Genomic DNA, 21435 nt, shown 5'->3' with positions numbered 1-21435 from the left:
ATGTAACAAATACGTTTTTAAATGTAAATACTAAACTAAATAAAAAACTAAAATTATAAACTGTTAAAAAAAAATCTATAAAAAAAGGTGATGCTGGGGGAATTTATCATGTGCAACTTTTTCCACCCATTGTTTTTGACCTTACACTGTCTCTTTTATACCAAAATAAATTATATTGTTAGATGATGTATGATAAATTTGCCCTTTTTTCTCACTGCACTTTCCAGTCACGTAATCTTTATGGCGCTTAAAAATATTTGAATCTTATTTGTATTAAATTTGATTCTATTTGAACCTAATTTGTTTCTAAAAACTCACAATGCTTTAGCCACTCCCACTTTTTGTGACGAAATATAAAAATTTGGAAAAGTCACAAAAAAAGGCAAAAATTCTTTATAAATGCCTCTAACAAGACAGAAAAAATATTGGGCAAAAATACACCAGAAAATACACCTGGTGCAAAATTCTTGATATAGCATTTCCCCCCCCCCCCCCCCCCCCCCCCTCATGTTTTCATTTGTCACCATAGCATTATTTTATAATAGGTTTATAGTCAGCTGACTATTCACATATTTAATTATAAATATTCAACCACAAAAGAGGGGTTAATTTTAACACTTAATATGCCGAGTACCTTGAACCACCGTCAATGACTGAACTCTATCCAGTTCTATTGATCCCTTTAAATATTTACGTTTTTTGTTTCAGCTGCCAAAACACAATCTATTCGACATCATCCTTTTTCGATACAAATTTATTTTTATACACCAGGCTTTTAATGCTTCCCATTCAGTGCAAGTTATTAGCCGGCGAACATCAATAGAAAAATAATACAATTCTGATACCGTAATGTGAACGCTGCCATTGAAATCTGTCATTTAGATGTCATATCACCGACGCATCAATAAATGAACCAAGATCCCTATTCCAAAATCAATTATCTCCCCTCTGTTGTATGAAGCACCTATCAAACAACTGGTATTAATGAGAAGACACCACCACAGAAACCTCATTAGTTTTACTGACAAATTGGTGACCACTTTAGTCTCTTCATTGAAATTCCATTAATCTCCAGTATCAAGGTCCAATGTAAAAAATAAAAAAAAATCAAAGTTCCTACTCGAAGCCTGTGACTAGCTGGCAATAACCTGCATATGAACTTGGTTTGACGCCATGCGTGAACTTAGCGACTTGGAATGAATCAGCATAAAAAGTAGCCTCCATATTATCCACGTAATATATTTGTGATATGTAATTACATTATTTGGATGCAGTTAAGTGAAGGTTTTTGTTCTTCTGCTCAGCACCATGTAAAACCAATCACTTTACACCCAGACTGTGATAATTGCTACCAGCAATCAAGTCTAGGCATCACTGATCTGAAGTGTGCTAGAATTTCATTAGAAGATATAACTTATTTGACTTTCCTACGGTACTTAATAATCCATAAAGAAACCAAAACACATATGGCTTCGGGGAATAACTAGAAAATTAGGTGGCCATTGGGGAACCGGATGAACTTTTGAACCAGAGGGAACAGTGAGGGAGAAATATTAAGCAGAATGAGAGATTTCGAATGCATATAGAAATATAGGGATGTGACCTTTTCGGTACCTTGAAAATTACATTAGCATTATGAAAAATACTTATCATGTTTAGCGTTTGGAAAGTATCCCGTTTATATACTTTTTGTTGGTGTGAACCGCAAAGAAGAAGTCAAAAGGACAAAATAACAATAAGATTTAATAACAGACCTCGCCATGACCCGGGCTAATTTAGTTTAGCTCATTGTTGAAATTCTGCCTAGTAGAGCTAATAGAGAATTGTGTGACAGCTGAAGGATTATGGGGGGAAAAATATTATAAAAAATAAATAAAAATGAGAGAATTAAAAAAATTTACTTATTTATTTAAAAAATATATATATATTTAAAGATGCACTTTAGGCAAACAATAACAAAAGCTGTGCACTGGAAAGACGTGATATAAGGCTGAGGCTGCTCTCTGTGGTTGAGGCCTCGTACAGACAGGCATGTTGGACCCATGTTTAACTATTCATATGCTGGGTGTAAAATTCAGATCGGTATGATAGATTGATACAGTGCTGTATTCCCACAGGGTGTTCTGGTGTCATATTCAGAAAACAAACAGTTAAACATGGATACAGTCCACCCGTCCTACTGAGGCCCAGTGGTTGATTCCAATGATAGATATGTGGACCAGACACATGTCAGGTTTGCCTGCACTCACTTCATATACCTTTGAACTCTATATTTTTAATGTAGTCATAAAATCTAAATTCCCATTAAATCAGCGGATTTTACGGCCTTCGTTATAGACTTATCTTGGAATGATATTGTTCGTACGATAAACATGTACTAAGTCGCGGCCTTACCTAAATCTAATAAGCGAGCAGTAAGGGAGCCATTTTCAGTTAGTTACTGATGAATACTCCAGTAAAGCAAATAGTGCTTCATTTCGAGTAAAAGTAAATCATATCTGGGCAGAACAAGATGGAATATACTAACTGCTCCCATATATAGGGGTAAAGTTCTAAGGACGACAGAGTCTGTTTCCCTGAATCACTGAGTAGTGTATTTATTGCACATGCATGCAGCTCACTTATCCCTGCTCTGCAATAGACATAATTTTATACCCCATAAAGGCAATTTATGCATCCAACGGGAATGATCTGGATAGCATAAAACCTTGAGTGCTGTGTTGCAGGAAGCATATTTTAGTTTGGCAATTGTACTTAGAGACAGAGTGGCCCTGCCTGATCATCACATCATGTCGCAAAGCATTACTCAATCATAACTTTATAACCAACTTACAATGCTTTCACCCTCTGCATGTAATTAAATCGCACGAGAATACATACAATGCCCAGGGAAGTTGTTGCCAAATATCATTTGCTAAGTTTTCCTAAACGGTTCTTTATATACAGCGTCATCAATTATTGCTGTTTAGAAAAAAAAAAAAAATAACGTAATGGCCGGCTAGGAGTAAAGTAATTGTCTCTGGAGGAGAGCTAATTTGCACTCCTGCATATAGGAAAATGCATCGGAATGCTCTAAAAAAATAAATAAATATATATATATATATATATATATATACGCACACACACACAAATATATATACAGTATATATTTATATATATATATATATATATATATATATACACACACACACACATTTAACATTGTTAAATGAAACCACTGTACTGTAAACTGTGTATATACTGTATGACGTACACATATATATATAATATATATATTCTATACACAATGTACAGTGCAATAGTTTACAGTACAGTGGTACTGTACAAAAAAGTTTTGTTAAAAAAATAAAATAAAACATGAAATGCCGAAATACAATTATAAAATATGTTGAATCAAAATATTGTATAGAAATAAATATTAAAAAAATATATTTTTTTCAACTGTTTACTTGTTTTTAAATATATAAATATGCAAAATATATACTGATCAATTTGATAACACAATCTACAACTGAATAACACTGAAACCTTCATCACCCAACTATCAGGAGCTCATTTATTTAGAACTCTGCATAATTGTAGATTATCAATACAGTAATACAATGAATAAAAATTTCGATATTAGCCAAAAATCTAGTTTACAAATTAATTTGATAGATAAAATATAAGAGGGGAAATAATATTTGAAAACTATAATGCAAGTGACATAATCCCAAAGTAAACAGCTATTGGGATAACTTTTGCAGTACAATAAAATCAATTTTATGTGACGAGCCATTAGAGGGAGCTCTTCAGTTCCTAAAAGATTCCGAGTAAAAGAAAACACACAGCTGCAATCTTATCTTCTTCTTTATTTTTTGTCTTTTTTTTCTGTAGCCCTGTAACTCTATTTCTTGTATCTTGTTACACCCATTTGTAGGACAGAGAAATATACAGAGAAATAAACAGAAGCATACCGTCAGAAGCCAGCTCCTCATCCTTATCTCGATCAGAGGCTATAGAAGATGTGTCAGGGGGCCGAGGGAAATCCAACTCTTCCACATCATCTGAGTCTCCTAGAGGGAAAGAAAAAATGTCAAGTGACTCCATTTGTATAATAAGTTCACAGTGGAGAAATCCGGAATGTTCTCCAGGCTTCAGTTTTTTTTCCTAAGTTATTAATTGGCACAGTCCAAGTTGTAAATATTTGTTTAGCGTGTAGGAATTACGCCAAGTAATTAATTTAAAATCAAACTGAAACAAAGACAAAAATAACAATGTAAAATAATCTTGTCGAGATTATATACCAAGTGATTGCTGCCAGTTTTAAGAAGAAAAATATATTATTGTCATTTTTATTATTTCTTTATATTTTATATTTTATTTTATTGTAGCCTCTGAGCTAGGTGGCTCCAGGTCTGCTGGTGTTTAATACATACCACCAGTTACTTTTCATAGATATGACAGCAAAGTTTGGAGGCAATGGTTTACATGTATAATCCTATGTTGGTCTTTAAATTTTTGGGGCTTATTTACAATTTGGATGGCTGAAATTTAACACATTTTAACCAATTTGGCTCAGATTTTTTGCTTACATTGTAATGTTTTGTGATTTAAAGTAAAAATAGAATTTCATAAATATGGCTAAATTGGTGTTTTTTTATCACTGGATATAATGCAGGATTAGAAAAACATGCCCGCTTTCTTCTAGAATCAGCGCCACTCTTGTCTTGCATTTGGGTGTGGTTTTGCAGCTTAGTTCCATTAAAGTGAATTGTAATACCACATACAACCTGGTGACAGGGGTGGCGCTGTTTTTAAAAGAAAGTTGCTGTGTCTTTTCTAATCCTGAATAATATACACACATTCTAATAATTGCTAAATGTTGTCAGCCTGTTTATATTTTCAACAATCAAAAATTATGTGTGATTTTTAATACACCTTCTGTTTGGTAGGTTTACTGCAGTTCATCATTTACATTTTTAAACTATGTCCCCCAAACGTCAAAATGTCTGCCTTTTTTGGACAACCGTCATTTTGGCAACCATCTTTTGATAATCATTTCAACTCCAAATGAAGACTGCCCTATGTCAACATAGCCTTAACCTGCATAACCCCTTTATACGGGAACTATATTTTTTTTCTTTCAAATCAACTGGTGTCAGAAAGTTATCTCCAGTCTTCCCATAGTTATTAGTTGCTGTATGTCCTGCAGGAAGTGGTGTATTCTTTCCAGTCTGACACAGTGCTCTCTGCTGCCCCCTCTGTCCGTGACAGGAACTTTTGGAATTTGGATGCGGGCGCATCAGTGCATTCCCGCATCCGAATTCCCAGCTGCACACAATGGAGCGTGCAGCTGGAGCCGCACGCTCCATTGTGTGCACTGACAGGTTTTCTGCAGCCACTATTCACTGAGAAGGCAGCTCTACGTAGTTTTCTACGTTGTTACAACGGCCGGGATTCTTACGAAACGTACGTAGTGTGAACATAGCCTAAAACTGGGAAGAATACACCACTTCCTGCAGGACATACAGCAGCTGAGAAATAAGTAAATAAGTAAATTTCAAATCTATATAACTTTATGACACCAGCTACTTTGAAAGAAAAAAAATTACCCTTTAACCTCTTCTTTACTGGAATTAATGCAACAAAAAACAAAAAGGTTACAACAAAACCTTACATATACTGTAGATAAGGTCAATATGAATGTATACAACCTTTATAATATTTGTAATAATGACAACACCTGGTTCTGGCCCGGCTTATTACAACATTCCAACAGTGTGCAAAAGGTTTTTTGACAAATTCTGTAATAGCTGACATCTGCATTTCTCGATGTGGGAATCTATACCAGGTGCTCTTTCTCTTTGGTCTGGTTGCTGCAGTCTAGCCTGGAGTTACGTCTTGTTATATGTTTTATCCATGGTACTCATGCTGACTATAGTCTCTCTATCACGGAGGTTGGACTGCTGCACCACACACCACATGGACCAGTCTGCCCAGCAACTACTCCCAAGTCAAACCCCCCATTGAGTTCTGTAGTGTCTACTTGCCTCTTGCTGCAGACCGGCATCTTTATGGTGATGACCATCAACAGAAAGAAGGAATAATTGTAGACCCATACCAATTACGCAATGTGCTCTCCCCATATTTATTGTACCATGTACCTAAACTTGGCCAGTGCTATCCTAAGGCCCCTAGACTGGTGGTGCCCAAATGCACTAGGTGATTGTTGCCGATCCACAGCACAAACTCTGTCACCAAAAAGTTGTCAGTGAACTTCTGCCAAGAGCTCTACCATCAATAAACTGAATTTTCATGGTCTTCTCTCCACGTTTTAGTCTTCTCACAGTATGGGTGAGAACTGGCTCAAAACTCTAACTGTCCTATAGGTGCAATTATTTACTCTTTCGGTTTGGGTCAACCTAAAAATTGTTGCATTTCTAGAGAAGTCTAAACTACCCTACTATTCAGCAGACAGCATTATACTTTCCAACATCGTTGTCATTGATATAGAGCTGACTTGGCACACCATGCGCGAAGCAGTGCCTATCTGCCGGCTCAATATGCCAGTGTGACCCTTGTATTATATGGTCTTCTCTAATGGAGAATATTTCTGCCATCAGCTCTTGATGGTCATAACATTGTTACAGGGTGACATTTAGCATTCTTAGCAGCACCTGTTCAGCCTGGACCCTGCAGAGATTACTGATTACAGGTACAGGTATAGCATTGGCTAGATTAGAAGAGTTCCCCCTCTTAATTCTTGACAGATGGCCAGTGGTAAAGGTAGCAACACTTAATAACCCACTGAAAGTCTATTGCACAATCCACCGCCACAAAACTTTTCTTTACCTCCTTAAAACTTGGCCACAACCACTGGACGATCTTCTATCAGACTTGCAACATGCACTGTTTAGCACACATGCAATGATTGGGATATATACCTGCCCAATAACACTTCAGTGGGTATACTTCTAGGACGTAGGAAGAGAGGAAGTGAGCGCTGGGGAGCAGAAGACATTAGCCATATTCTGCTCCCCAGACAGCCCCTTTACAGGGGAATTTTTTTTCCTTTTAAACCAGCAGTGATTTTCATTCCACTGCAAAAATATAGTGGCATAGCCTTGGTAAAGTTAACTATTTAGCTACTGTGAGGTTAAAAATTACAAACAGATCACGCTTGACTGTCCGCCCTTCCCCGATACTGTCCTACTTGCTTCTCCAGGTTCCATACTCAATGAGGGCCCACCCAGCCAATCACTGTGGAGTCCCACTACAGCCGGTGATTGGCTAAATGGGCCTTTACTGGACAGGGAGAAGCAAGCAGGACAGAACCTGGGGAGTGTGGACAGGGACACACAGCAGCTAAATAATAAAAGGAGTTATTGAGCGAAAATCTTTTTCTTTCAAATCAACTGGTTTCAGAAAGTTATATAGATTTGTAATTTACTTCTATTTAAAAATCTCATGTCTTCCCATACTTATCAGCTGCTGTATGTCCTGCAGAAAATGTTGATTTTCTTTCAGTCTGACACAGTGCTCTCTTCTGCCACCTCTGTCCCAGACAGGAGCTGTCCAGAGCAGGAAAGGTTTTCCGTGGGGATTTGCTGCTGCTCTTGACAGTTCCCGTCTCAGACAAAGATGGCAGCAGAGAGCACTGTGTTTGACAACAGCATTTCATGCAGAACATACGGCAGCTGAGAAGTATGGGAAAACTTGAGATTATTAAATAGAAGTAAATTACAAATCTATATAACTTTCTGACCACAGTTTATTTGAAAGAAAAAAGATTTTCGCTGGACAAGCATTGGCACTATATTGGCACTATATTCTCGCAACAGCATGAAAATCCACTGCAATAATTGAGTGCCATTGATTTTAATAGAAATCAGTATTGCAGCGGATTTCACTGTGAAACTTGCTACGTGTAAAGGCACAATCATATCATCAACTTTTGAAAGTATGCAATCTTGTATACAGGGACAGTTGTTTTTACACGTCATAATAAAACGCTGCCATCGCTTTCATCTTGTCCTTGATGCATCTGGCTAATGAATGCAAACAAATGCAATGCAATGCTGGTTAATGAATGCAAACAAAATAAATGTATGGACAGTTTTGTGTTTCAACTTTTCGGCAGTTTTGCTTATCTACAGACACTAGCATGAGGAATATAAGAGTTTTGTCATTATTCTCTTCTGTTTCCAATGGCATCGCCGCTCTGTTATTTTTCCAACAGAGCTAAGATGCAGAAAGTCAAGCCAAAAAAACATGCTAATGTGCAGACATCATTAACCTTAGTAGAAGTCATAAACTTTGCTAAATTCAAACATTTTTCAAAAGGTGATGAGAGAATATAGAAAGGATCAATTTTTCATAAAGTGATTTCCAGTGGCAGAATAAATGAGTAGATTATGGGATACATGCCAATGGGTGATAAAGAGACACAATGACTTTACTTGAAAATACATATTAGTAAATCAAAAATACCTGTTACTGAGTTTTACAAGGTCACAGGTTGTACCACATATCCAACAGACAAGTAAATGCCTAAAGGTCATGTAAAGGTACACAATTTCTAACACATATTAAACCAACTATATTGTAGGCCTCAAGCACATGGCCGTGTTATGGCTCCAAACAAGATCTATGGAAACAATAGGACACCCCCTAGAGAACTAAGAGGGAATACTAAACAAATGCTTTCATTCATACAGATTACAAATGTTTCATCAAATCAAATATATATACCTACATAATATAGTCTTTCATGGAGACACCCTGTAACACCATAGGGAGTGCCTATAAGTCCAAACCGAGGGGCTATAGGGATTCCAAAGTCTCAATAAACATAGCCCTGCCCTTTTATACCAAAGATGCCCCTTGTAGAGGCCACTCTCGTGTGTTGTGATGTGCTGCTTGAGACGAGCTGCTGTGAGGTCCTCTACCAGGAGCTGAGCTACAGTTACACATCACCGCCTATACACAGTGAATGGAGACAAACTGCTTCTGGTCCCATCCACTGAGTAGTGCAGGTGCAGCTGATGGGCGTGAGTGCCCACCGATTGCCTGTCCTGTGGATAGCCCTTTGGTCTATTTTGGGCTGGAAACCCCCTTTAAATAATTGTGATTAAAAACCTCAATATAAAGACATCCTCTGAAATTATTAGTAATAAATAATAATGAAATCACAAGTCCTATGAAGAACCACATTGTTATATCATAGCACCTTTTGCCAAATCACACATTCAGCCTTGCTTGCTACATAAGGGTCAGTTCACACTGCAGAATTTGCACAGAATCTCATGCAGAGATTTCCTCTTGAAGTTCTGCCTGTCCCATTGATTCAATAAGATGTCTGACACGCGCTCCGCAATCCGCCCAAAGAACTGACATGTCAAATTCTGTGCAAATTCCGTAGCGTGAATGGCCCCTTAGAAAGGTATATGCTTCCCAATCTGATACCACGGTATTCTTTGGTTACAAATTAAAAATTAAATATTATTAAAAATAAATATTTTGCACCCATATAAAATAATTGCATTTGTATTTAAAAAAAAAAAATTTAAAAATCCAGCGGTGGAAAATTTGCTCTTTCTCCCAGAATCCCTCTGAAAGCTCGTCACTAATGTTATGAGTTTATTTCAATGAACTGTAAGCAACCTCTTCTCTGGACCTGTAACGTGGGGCTGAATCCTCATCCATCTTTGTCTAAAGGCACTTAATATCTGTTACTTGTATTTTGCCAAGTAATGCTGTGATTGAAGTTTATGAGCATTATAATTAGGAACATTACACACTAATCGGACATTGAAATGAAATGTATGTTCAAAAGAATGCTTAGAGCCCCATTAGTTCACAGTCATTCTATTCCAATCCGAAATACTGTCAGTGGTGCCTTGAGCTTGTGCCAATGACAACAGCATAAATTCTGCATCTCATTTCTGTGATCATAAAATTAATGATCAGTTCAAAAATACTTCTTTGTAAAAAGTTATAGCACAAGACAAATGCTGGGATCTCAGCTAGAGGCATCCAGGGATAATTAAAACTTCACAGCTAATTGAAATATCTTCCCCATTTCAGGCAATGGAGCTGCGACGACTGCAAAGATGGTGGCACAGAATGCAGAGAGGAAACAGGTGCTAGTGGCCTAGTGTCTTCTATAAATTGGTTCTTGGTATTCACATTAGTTATAATATCACTGTGTGGTCAGTAGTGTACAACACTATAACTGTGTTGTGTATATAACACTATAACTGTGTTATGTAACTAGTATAACTGAATATGGATTAGTGATAGTCTACACTCAGCAGGGTGTGGGAATAAATGGATAAATATAAAGACAATATGGGTAAATGGGCCCTCTGTAGGGAATAGCAGTGTTAGGACCAGAGGTGGTGCTGAGAGCCGCCTGGGTGATAGGTCCGTTGCGCACGTGGGACTGCACGGACAATAAAGGGAGGGACCTCCCAAAACTTTTAGCATTTTAATTAAACTTTTAAACATACAAAACTTTTGAATGAAGATTTTTGGAAACGCCATTATTGTATCTTCTTTTTTTATTATTCTGTTCATTGTTTGCAACTGGCCGCTTCTATTGGGAGCATCCCAGAAATCCAACCCTCCAGGCCAGCCTCTACTACCCTTACATGGGGTCATATGTATAACAATTTGAGAGTCCATTTGTTATTACTGGAGACTTCCAGGCATCCACACTGGTACGATATCACACAAGGCACTGTCCTCTGCATTTGTTTCTCCATTTCTCAATAAACTCAGCACAGTTGACATGATTCTAGCTTTTACATAAGACCAACATATGAATTGTCGGTCTTGGTGGGGTACAGCAGTGAATAGCTTCAGGGTTTCCTGACTACTGAACACCTTTTTACCATAGAATAATAAAATAAAAGCCCCTCATAGGGAGGTCTGTTTGCACATAAGGTTTATCGTTTTGTAGTGTTAAAGGAGAAGTCCGGCGAAAAATTTTAAGTATTATATTCCCCCTTAAAAGTTATACAAATCACCAATATACACTTATTACGGGAAATGCTTATAAAGTGCTTTTTTCCCTGCACTTACTACTGCATCAAGGCTTCACTTCCTGGATAACATGGTGATGTCACAACCCGACTCCCAGAGCTGTGCAGGCTGTGGCTGCTGGAGAGGATGATGGCACAGGGAAACTGAGGGACACAGGGCACTGGAGGGACACTGAGCATCCCTCTGCTATCATCCTCTCCAGCAGCCACAGCCCGCACAGCTCTGGGAGTTGGGTCGTGACATCACCGTTTTATCCAGGAATTGAAGCCTTGATGCAGTAGTAAGTGCAGGGAAAAAAGCACTTTATAAGCATTTCCCGTAATAAGTGTATATTGGGGAATTGTATAACTTTTGGGGGGCAATACAATACTTTAATAAAAATGTTCATCGGACTTCTCCTTTAAGAGAACTTAATGAAGGTGTCCAGGTTTGTCAACTACTGCAAATACTTGTCATTTAACACCCCTGGAGTTAGGTGGATGCATTCTGGAGAAGGTCTGTAGAAGGACTGTCTGGAAACATGGATACAGCCTATGGCTGTGACCAGACTTTCCAGAACTCCCTAGGGTGGCAACTAACTTCTCCAGGTGCTGGGAGTTGCATGTCGAGCATTCAGGTTCAGAGAACCTATGTGTTTGTCTTACACCAGATGGCGACTTTTGTGATCACCACCATTTTTAGTTGGGAAAAAGGCAGAATGGCTGTAACTGCATTGTTACCTCCTATTAATCTTAAAAATGGGAAGCTTCCCAGAATGAGAGATTTTATTCACTTATTTGGTTAATATCCAAGAGCCATACAAATGACTTTGAACCTTTTGTCCAACTGTGAGTGCAGTCCAGGATAAAGCTATTTTTCTCCTTTTATCCTCTCATAATTTATTTTTCTGACAAATTCAAACATCATATCTGCCTCATATACCTCTATGGGGGTCACATTACTGTTCTGTACACCTTAGGATTACACAACTATAGTATTGTGGTGTGTGCTTGAGCCGAAAGCCTTCCTTCATGTTTCCTAACGTTTCTTGGCTTGAAAAAAGCCACAAAAAACTGTTAATATTTTTTCCAGAGCAGCCGTTACTTGTTGACGGCAGTCAAATTAAAAAAGGACATTATTTCAACAGGGTATAAACATAGCCTTGCATGGGTTTTATTAAGAAGGACAAAAATCTGTGGTGGTCTATAGGGAAAAATTCAACAAACTGGATAAAAAACAGCATATTTTAAAGGGGTATTCCCCCAAAAATTATTTTTACATTAATACATTGCCCACCCGTAGCTTTCCATCTTTCCAATATAAAGTTTTTATGGATTCTGGACAGTTTTTGCTGTTATCTAGGTACATTCACCCCCATGGATTGCATAGAATCATCAGTTCCCAGTCCAACCCGACACGCTCCCTGCTCCTGGCCCCGACCCTCCGAGACGGCATCACGTGTCCTCCATCTCTTCAATGGGCCGGGTTAGCACTTCTAACCCAGCCAATCTGAAGAGAAAGCGGACATTGACGGGGGTGGCTGCTGTTAGAGAGGGAGACAGTGATCAATGCAGCTGTCACCCTTACCGTGTACCCCCCCAGCCCCGGAGCACTCTCTGCCCCCCTGACTGTGCCCCCTCACTCGCGACACCCCCCGTCACTTCATCTTCAGCTCCCTCTGTCTCCCTCTCTAAAAGCAGCCACCCCCGTCACCCGTAGCGTGTGCCCCCAGCCCCAGAGCTCACCCCTGACTGTGCCCCCTCACTCGCTGCACCTCCGTCACCCCCATCCCCCCCACCGCTGGACTCATCTGCAGCACCTCCTGTCACCTGCGACGACGCCTACCGGTGGAACCCCCCCGCCCCCGGCTCTTCCACTGCACCTCCTGTCACCCGCGGACCACCGCTTGCTCCCCCCCCGGATCAATCGCGGCACCCCCGCTGGTGGCGGGTGACAGGTGACTCCATCTCCATCCACACTGTCACCCGCGGCACCCCCCCAGTCACTCCATCTACACCCCGCTGGACTCCTCCAGTCACCCGCGGCACAACAACCCCCCACACACACAGGCTCTTCCACCGCACCTCCGGTCACCCACGGCTCACTGTCACCCGCAGCACACTCGCTTGCCGGCGGCACCCCCCGCCCCATGCGGGATCAATTGCGGCACCTATCCATCACCTGTCACCACTCATGACGCTCGCCCAGCACACCGACCACCCCCACTTCACCCCAGACCCCCCCCCGCCCAGCTGGGGTCAATCGCGGCACCCATCCATCACCTGTCACCCGCGGCTGTTACCATCTCACCATCTCAGCTCTGCTACACCATCTCGCCATCCCATCTCAGCTCTGCTATACCATCTCCCCATCTCAGCTCTGCTACACCATCTCACCATCTCAGCTCTGCTACACCATCTCAGCTCTGCTATACCATCTCACCATCTCAGCTCTGCTATACCATTTCACCATCTCAGCTCTGCTACACCATCTCACCATCTCAGCTCTGCTATACCATCTCAGCTCTGCTACACCATCTCACCATCTCAGCTCTGCTACACCATCTCAGCTCTGCTATGCCATCATCATCTCAGTTCTGCTTCGCCATCATCACCATCTCAGCTCTGCTACTTCATCATCATCAGGCATAAGCGTTGCATGATGGGAAATGTAGTTTCCTATCTTGATAATAGACCATCTTTTAGAAAAACTTTTTCTCAGGATTGGCAGCAGCTAGAAAGATGGGAGACGGCTCAAAACACTCAGGGGACATGGTGAGTAAGACCAGCTAGGTTTGGGGGCATTTCATTTTTTTTGCTCTTGGGGGGAATACCCCTTTAAGTATGTTGTAATTTTAAGAACTATTGCTAACCCCAAAAAATGCATAATGGGAGACAAACACCACAAAAAGAAGGCAATGCATTTCATGATTTTTAATACCATTAGTGAAACCATCCTATAGTAAATCTTTACTTTGTTGCCAAACTTTATAATATGAACTTAATTTGGGGGGGGGTTATATTATGGTCTAACATGACATTTGGGAGGGGGATGTCTAATTTTGAAAAATATATATATTTTTGAAGCTTGAATATATTTGCACTGTTTTCTAATGTTTTACAGGGCCACATTTTTCATGAAGTGAGAAGACTATCTTACTTCAGGCAGCAGGCAGCATAGGTCCCATTAGGGCTAATGAGTGGAAACGCATATACCTGTATGCATGGACGCTCACTACACTGCAGGAGCGGAGTGCAGGATCTGCCTGTTTATTACTCAAGTACTATACCTCCGGAGGAACTGGAGCTATGGTAAAGAATCATGAGTTGTTAGAGATTACCATTGTTTCTGACTCAATCATTGCATATAACCACTAAGGACAAAAACACCACAAAACACTATTAGGCTATGTTCACACTACGTATATTTCAGTCAGTATATGTATATTTCAGTCAGTATTGCAACCAAAACCAGGAGTGGATTAAAAACCCAGAAAGGATCTGTTCACACAATGGTGAAATTGAGTGGATGGCCGCCATATAACAGTAAATAACGGCCATTATTTCAATATAACAGCCGTTGTTCTAAAATAACAGCAAATATTTGCCATTAAATGGCGGCCATCCACTCAATTTCACCATTGTTTGAACAGAGCCTTTCTGTGTTTTTAATCCACTGCTGGTTTTGGTTGCAATACTGACTGAAATATACTGACTGAAATATACATATACTGACTGAAATATACGTAGTGTGAACGCAGCCTTAGCCAGCACATTAACAAAGTATGTCCCCGGGGAACTACAAGCGCTGCAATCCTCAGTGCGACCTTCCTATCAATGTGCAAGCCTATAAAGTATATGGAGGGGTCCTATTAGAAGCCCTCAGTCTATAGTGACCAGTAAGACACAGGCCATTAGCAGTGTGAGGACTACAAGCCTCAGTCATGCCACAGATCCTCTTTAACTGTGCCATCTGTGCTTCCTCTGGGTTGCTGCATATCCATCAATTCCTCAGAACATTGGACAGCTGGGGGGTATGATTTTAGCTCTCATCAGACCAGTATCCTCTTGGTCCTCCCTCCTTCCCTTTTAGCTTTTGTTACCATACAGTCACTACAGGACAAGCCTAGGCCAGGTCACTGGGTAAAGCATACATTGGGTCATCCTCTTGTTTTGTAATGGTACCATTATACTGCCAAAATACTACTTCTATCTACACTCTGCCATAACAATACCACCAAACTCATGCTAAATCATATCAAGGAAGTGTCTTAACAGAAAAGGACAGTATTGCCCAAGGGGCAGCACCAACATCACTATACTATGGGGCCAGGAGGGATTGATGTCCCAAAAGAAAGATCCAGTACTATGATGTAAGCTCCCAGGTCCTGGGCACTTACATGTAGCCTCATAACCTTTCTCTATCATCAGAAAATAAGCTTAAAGGGTGTGCCAACGCAAAATACCATAAGTAGGAGGGGATGACTACACCTTTTTGCATCATTGATGTGTCTTATATGATGCCAATAAGCTGTATTGGGAAAGATATATATGCCCCCCCCCCCCCTTATACCATGACCTCGCCAGGACCAATTTCCCATATAATATACATCTATTCAGTAAAGATACTATTTCCCCTATTATCAGAAGCTTTAATAGTAACATGGCATCTGTTGGCTTGCTTCTTTACATTATTTGGCAAGATGAAATATGTTTCTCTGTATCCACAGGTGACGGCTCCACCTTCCCTTACATAAGCACTATGTAACCTAAGTACATTCTGCAGCCCCCAGGGGGTACAGGACTACACAAACCTACAAAATGAGATAGCGCCAAAACTATTTTAACACGTTCCTTGCCTGTGTGTTCTGATGTGTCCCTTCAGCACGGAAGGGGGTGAGCACAATGTATGTACCAGCTTGTTTGCGTTTCATACTCCACGCTCAATAGCAAGCCTATGACGTCCCGGGCTGCCTTTGATTCCAGCAGCTGCAGCTTGCTTAACAAGTACTGACACATATGTCGAAAACTTTTGCTACACTGTATTAACAGTGCAGAGTCTCCGAAATCAAAGCAGAACTGAAATAACATGTTTTCCTCCCAAATAAGAATTGGGATTTGATTTGTTTTACAGAAATGCAGTATTTGAACAGGAACCTTTCTTCTGCGTTGCCAGTTGGAAGACAAGCCAGCTCATGTGTTCAGATACTCAGGGCCTGTGCAAATATTAAAGGGATACATAGCAGAATAATACAGCACAAAGAAAAAAATGTAACTTGTACAAAAAAAAAAAGAAAAAGAAAAAAAGGTTTTGTGAACTAATGTATGCCAAAAAAGTCTATTATCTGCCAAAGAAAAAAATATTCAATTTAGGATATGTTGGAAAGTCTGTCTTTCAGCTGCCCATAGAGGTCACAGATATTATTCACTGTTCTGGGAGGGTATGATGGCTCTGTGGTCATCACTGCTTTTAAAACAACTGGTATCAGAAAGTTATACAGATGTGTAAATGACTTCTGTTTATAAACACTCAAGTCTTCCAGTACTTATCAGCTGCTGTATGTCCTGCAGGAAGTGGTGTATTCTTTCCAGTCTGACAATGTGCTCTGTGATGCCACCTCTGTCCGTATCAGAAACTGTGTAGACCACAATATGTTTCTACATTATTTTGGCTATTTTGTTTCTGGTGATGCTAACAGTAACTGACCTTGAAAGCTGTATATGGAGTCATTCTGGTGTCACATAGCATGTACTGTAATTTATCATTGAGAACCTGTTGATTTTTCTTTTTTGCATTTTGAAAAACTTTTCAAATAAAAACACAATTCAAAAAAAATATTGACTAGAAAATTAGAGGTTTTCTATAGGGATTTGTTACTGCTCTGGATAGTTCCTGTCATGGACAGAGGTGGCAGCAGAAGGCACTGTGGCAGACTGGAAAGAATATGTCACGATTTGTTACTGCTCTGGATAGTTCCTGTCATGGACAGAGGTGGCAGCAGAAGGCACTGTGGCAGACTGGAAAGAATATGTCACGATTTGTTACTGCTCTGGACAGTTCCTGACATGGACAGCGGGGGGGAGCAGAGAGCACTGTTTCACACTGGAAAGAATACACCACTTCATGCAAGACATACAGCAGCTGATAAGTACTGGAAGTTATTTTTCTTTTAAATAGAAGTAATTTGTTAATCTGTATAACTTTCTGACACCAGTTGATTTGATTTTCCTTCGGAGTACCCCTTTATAACAGGTTTACAATAAAATGCATGTTTCGCTGGCCCGGTCCGAAGGTCCAATGCAGAGATAATTCAGGCAGCACAAGCAAATTGTGAATTCCTGCATTTGTAAGTGTGAAATAAAGCATGGGAATTCACATTTTGGTTGTGTTGTCTGAATTATCTTTGCATGGGTTGAAATCCACCTAAGGGCAAGAAAAGCACAGAATGTGTATATCCTCGCTGTGCTTGTGTGGGTTTCCTTCAGATACCCACATATCCTCCCGCACTCTAAAAAAAAGAGTGATGGGTTTGTTGGCTTCCTGTAAAACTGTATGTGTAAGATAGTGCAGTGAGCACCGTGAAAGGTAAAGGACTAATGTAATTAACCCTTAAGGACACGGCCTAATTTGGCTTTCAGTGATTTTCTTTTTTGTCCTTTTTATTGCTACATTTCAAAAGCCATAATCTTTTTCTGGTTTACAATATTATTATAACATTTTATCAGTAACTTAAAGGGGTTGTTTACCAAAAAAAGTTTTCTTTCAAATCAACTGGTGCCAGAAAGTGCGTAATTTAGTTCTATAAAAAAAAAAAAACTCCACTCTTCCAGTACTTATCAGTAGAGATTAGCGAACTTTTCAAAATTTCGATCCGATCGGACTTTCAGATATTTTTGGAGAGTTCGGTCCGACCGAATTTCGGATTTCTTTGGATTTCATAGTTTAAAGCATCTATATGATACGGGGGTAGTGTATTTGGTTGAATTTAGGGCTCTACATGTCAGTAACATCATTATCTTTTCGATATCTCAAAGTCAATTTTTTTTTTTAGACTTCAATGTTCACCAGTACAGGGTCTATGCAGGAAACTCACCATTACAGGGTCTATGCAGGAAACTCACCATTACAGGGTCTATGCAGGAAATTCACCATTACAGGGTCTATGCAGGAAACTCACCATTACAGGGTCTATGCAGGAAACTCACCATTACAGGGTCTATGCAGGAAACTCACCATTACAGGGTCTATGCAGGAAACTCACCATTACAGGGTCTATGCAGGAAACTCACCATTACTGGGTCTATGCAGGAAACTCACCATTACAGGGTCTATGCAGGAAACTCACCATTACAGGGTCTATGCAGGAAACTCACCATTACAGGGTCTATGCAGGAAACTCACCATTACAGGGTCTATGCAGGAAACTCACCATTACAGGGTCTATTAAGGAAACTCACCATTACAGGGTCTATGCAGGAAATTCACCATTACTGGGTCTATGCAGGAAACTCACCATTACTGGGTCTATGCAGGAAAAAGGTCACAAATGCAGTGAAGGAGCAGCAGTAGTCATTGGAGGCCAGTGGAGGTCCAGCAATAGTCATTCGAGGGGCCAGTACAGGAGCAGCAGTAGCCAACATGGAGGACAGGCAGGAGCAGCAGTAGCTAACATGGAGGCCAGGCAGGATTAGCAGTAGCCAACATGGAGGCCAGGCAGGAGCACCTGCACCAGGTATTTTAGTCTCTCAGGATAAGACGGATGTGATATATACACTTTCAATCAGAAGAGTCCAAGTATAGAAATTGGGTATATAGCACTTTTTTTAAAGATACAATGCTTTACACCTGAACCAGGTATTTTAGTCTTTTAGGATAAGAGGGATGTGATGTACACACTATCAGAAGTATAGAACTTGTATATCTGTACTGCACGTTTTGGTTCCGTGCACCCTTTTCTGTCCAATGCCTAATCTATCTATCTTTCGCCCTCTCTATATTTCTCTCTCAATCACTAGATGTTTCTCCTCTCTGCTTTCCTTTCCTTTCCCACAATATCTTCTTAGTAGTCTGTAGTACACAATAGCAGCAGCAGCACCAGCAGCTTGCTTCCTCTCTCTCTCTCTCCCTCTACACACTGCATGGTGCGGTCATGTGACCGCTCCTCTTAAAGCAATACCGACGTCACACAGGGGGTGGGCTAGTTCAAGATCCCTGCTGATTGGATGTGTTCCAGGCATCATGGGAAAGCGCTTTTCCCGCCCGGAACTCTTCCAACTTTCTAGAATGGCGGCTGCCATTTTAAAAAGCAAGAAAAAAAAAAACGGAGCGGATTTCCAAAAATCCGAATCCGATCGGACTCGGATTTTTGGGAAAATCCGAACCAGATCCCATATCGGGCGAACCGGTATGTATTCTTTACAGTCTGGCACAGGCTCTCTGCTGCCACCTCTGTCCTTGACCGGAACTGTCCAGAGCAGCAGAAAATCCACATAAAAAACTCTCCTGCTCTCCAAACTGGAAAGAGTACACCACTTCCTGCAGGACATACAGTAGCTGATAAGTACTGGAAGTTTTTTTAATAGTAAATTGCTAATTTCTGGCACTTTCTGGCACCAGCTGATTTGAAAGAATTCAAATTAACAGGCTCACATAAGCAAACAAGACGGCATACTATGGATATGTCCACAAAAGAAGATTATTTTTATTTGTCTGTCTATATTCTTACAGAACAAGCTGTATTTTTTAAAAAGGTATGTGGAGCTTTCATAAAATTTCTGATTGCTAGGACGAGTGGGAAGTGACACGTGCCACAAGACGACCCCATAGACTTGTATTGGGAGTGGTCACAGAGCTGGAAAAGAACACGGATATCATGGTCTCCCAGACTGTTCTACTATCCCAACCCAACTAGTCAAAACTTTTGACATGGCCCTGCTTGATTGACAGCTAGAAGTTACAAGCAGGGATGGGGATGGGCAGGGAGGAGCCTGCTATCATGGCTTACCCAATTGGCATAGCACCAGTGGTGACATATGATGAAGTATTTTATCGATTTTCTGTAACTGCACCATTCCTGTGACATAAAATGCCATTGGACATGAAGTGGTTAATTATAAACTGTGCCGTCATGCTGAGAAATACATTGAATACAAGGAGACTAACTATTCCTTAACAATTTGACACATGCTAAACCCAATGCTTATAGGCCCACATGGACATCCCATTGGTTTCAGAGGCCACTAGGTAATACTTCATTTTCCCTGTGGTGGCCCTTCAAGGCACATTACCATTTGCTTCCATGTTCCCCATGGAGTAAAGGTCATTGCTGGGTGTCCTAGTAGTAATACTCCCTGTGATGAGATTATTTTCTTACAGAGAGATTATATGAAGTGGACTACCCCTTTAAATCAGGTATAGAAAATTAACCCTTTCCTTGCCCCACACAGCAGGATGATACGTTTCATTACAACGTATTTCGATATAATTTCCCCTTTAATAACCCTACTTGGCTGTTGATTACATCCTTATGTAAACCTTATATCTGCTGGAATGGCTCCTTAAACTGCAGGAAGCTGCATACTCCATTACATGACTGAAACTATTACCATAAATTCACAAGTCGTAGTGTGAAAGGTTTTTCTTCGGGAGTCTTCAGGCTCCATCCAGATGGTTAGTGTGCCTGTGTCTCAATACAGTGTGAGCTGAAGCAGAAACACGTATGCAGATGATGCTTCTTTTGTCACTTTTTTTTCAAAGTTTGTAAACCTTGGAAGGTATCCTGCGGCTCGTGGGGAGGCGAGGGAGCCGTCAGGACTCTCTCATGTTATCAGGTGATAGTGGAATTCTTTCCCATCTGGACTATATGCCTGGGAGGTGCCAAGTATCAGTTCCTATTACTAAATTCTTTGATCACTCCAGAAATCTATGCCAGGGACTACTTTCTATTCAGAGATCCAACTGTTTTTTATTTCCAGTGCTGAAACATGTAAGGGACTGGGAACTGACATTTTGCAACATTCTATGTACAAGAAGCTAAACGATTGTGGAAAGTTGTAAAAAATTTGTCAAAAAATTTGAAAAAAAAAATTTCTTCCATACTGACAAGCAGGTATACATATATTTTCATCATATGTGAAAGAGGACTGCAGTATTACTGACAGAATAGAGGAAGTGCATACAGTGTGGATGACCTCAGAAAAGGATATTGACTAATAATGATTTTACTGAAATACTTCATGGTTAACTAGAAATTCTCCACCTTTCATCGTTATTTTTCGGTTTAAAATTCTGTGTTGATTAACTTCTTCATATATCTATATAGGTTTACTTTTTACTTTATGTTTTACACAAAGCTTTACGTAGCCTGAATAGACAGTGATTTAAAGCATATAATCCTGTCTTCCTGAAACCACCACTAGAGGGAGCATG

At 40.2% G+C, this 21435-nt stretch overlaps 1 protein-coding gene across 1 annotated transcript in view; it reads right to left on the bottom strand.

Annotated features, from left to right (window-relative positions):
• Window positions 1–21435, bottom strand: part of SKAP2 (src kinase associated phosphoprotein 2) — a 191553-nt gene that overhangs the window by 129257 nt on the left and 40861 nt on the right. Inside the window, exon 4 of the mRNA XM_069958762.1 lies at window positions 3957–4055. Within this exon, the coding sequence (XP_069814863.1) occupies window positions 3957–4055 (99 nt within the window). The remainder of the gene's footprint in view (window positions 1–3956; window positions 4056–21435) is intronic.

The sequence above is a fragment of the Dendropsophus ebraccatus genome, chromosome 2 (assembly GCF_027789765.1).
Source record: "Dendropsophus ebraccatus isolate aDenEbr1 chromosome 2, aDenEbr1.pat, whole genome shotgun sequence".
Taxonomy (NCBI): domain Eukaryota; kingdom Metazoa; phylum Chordata; class Amphibia; order Anura; family Hylidae; genus Dendropsophus; species Dendropsophus ebraccatus.
The sequence above is the reverse complement of the archived record's forward strand: the minus strand, read 5'-3'. Positions and strand labels throughout refer to the sequence as shown.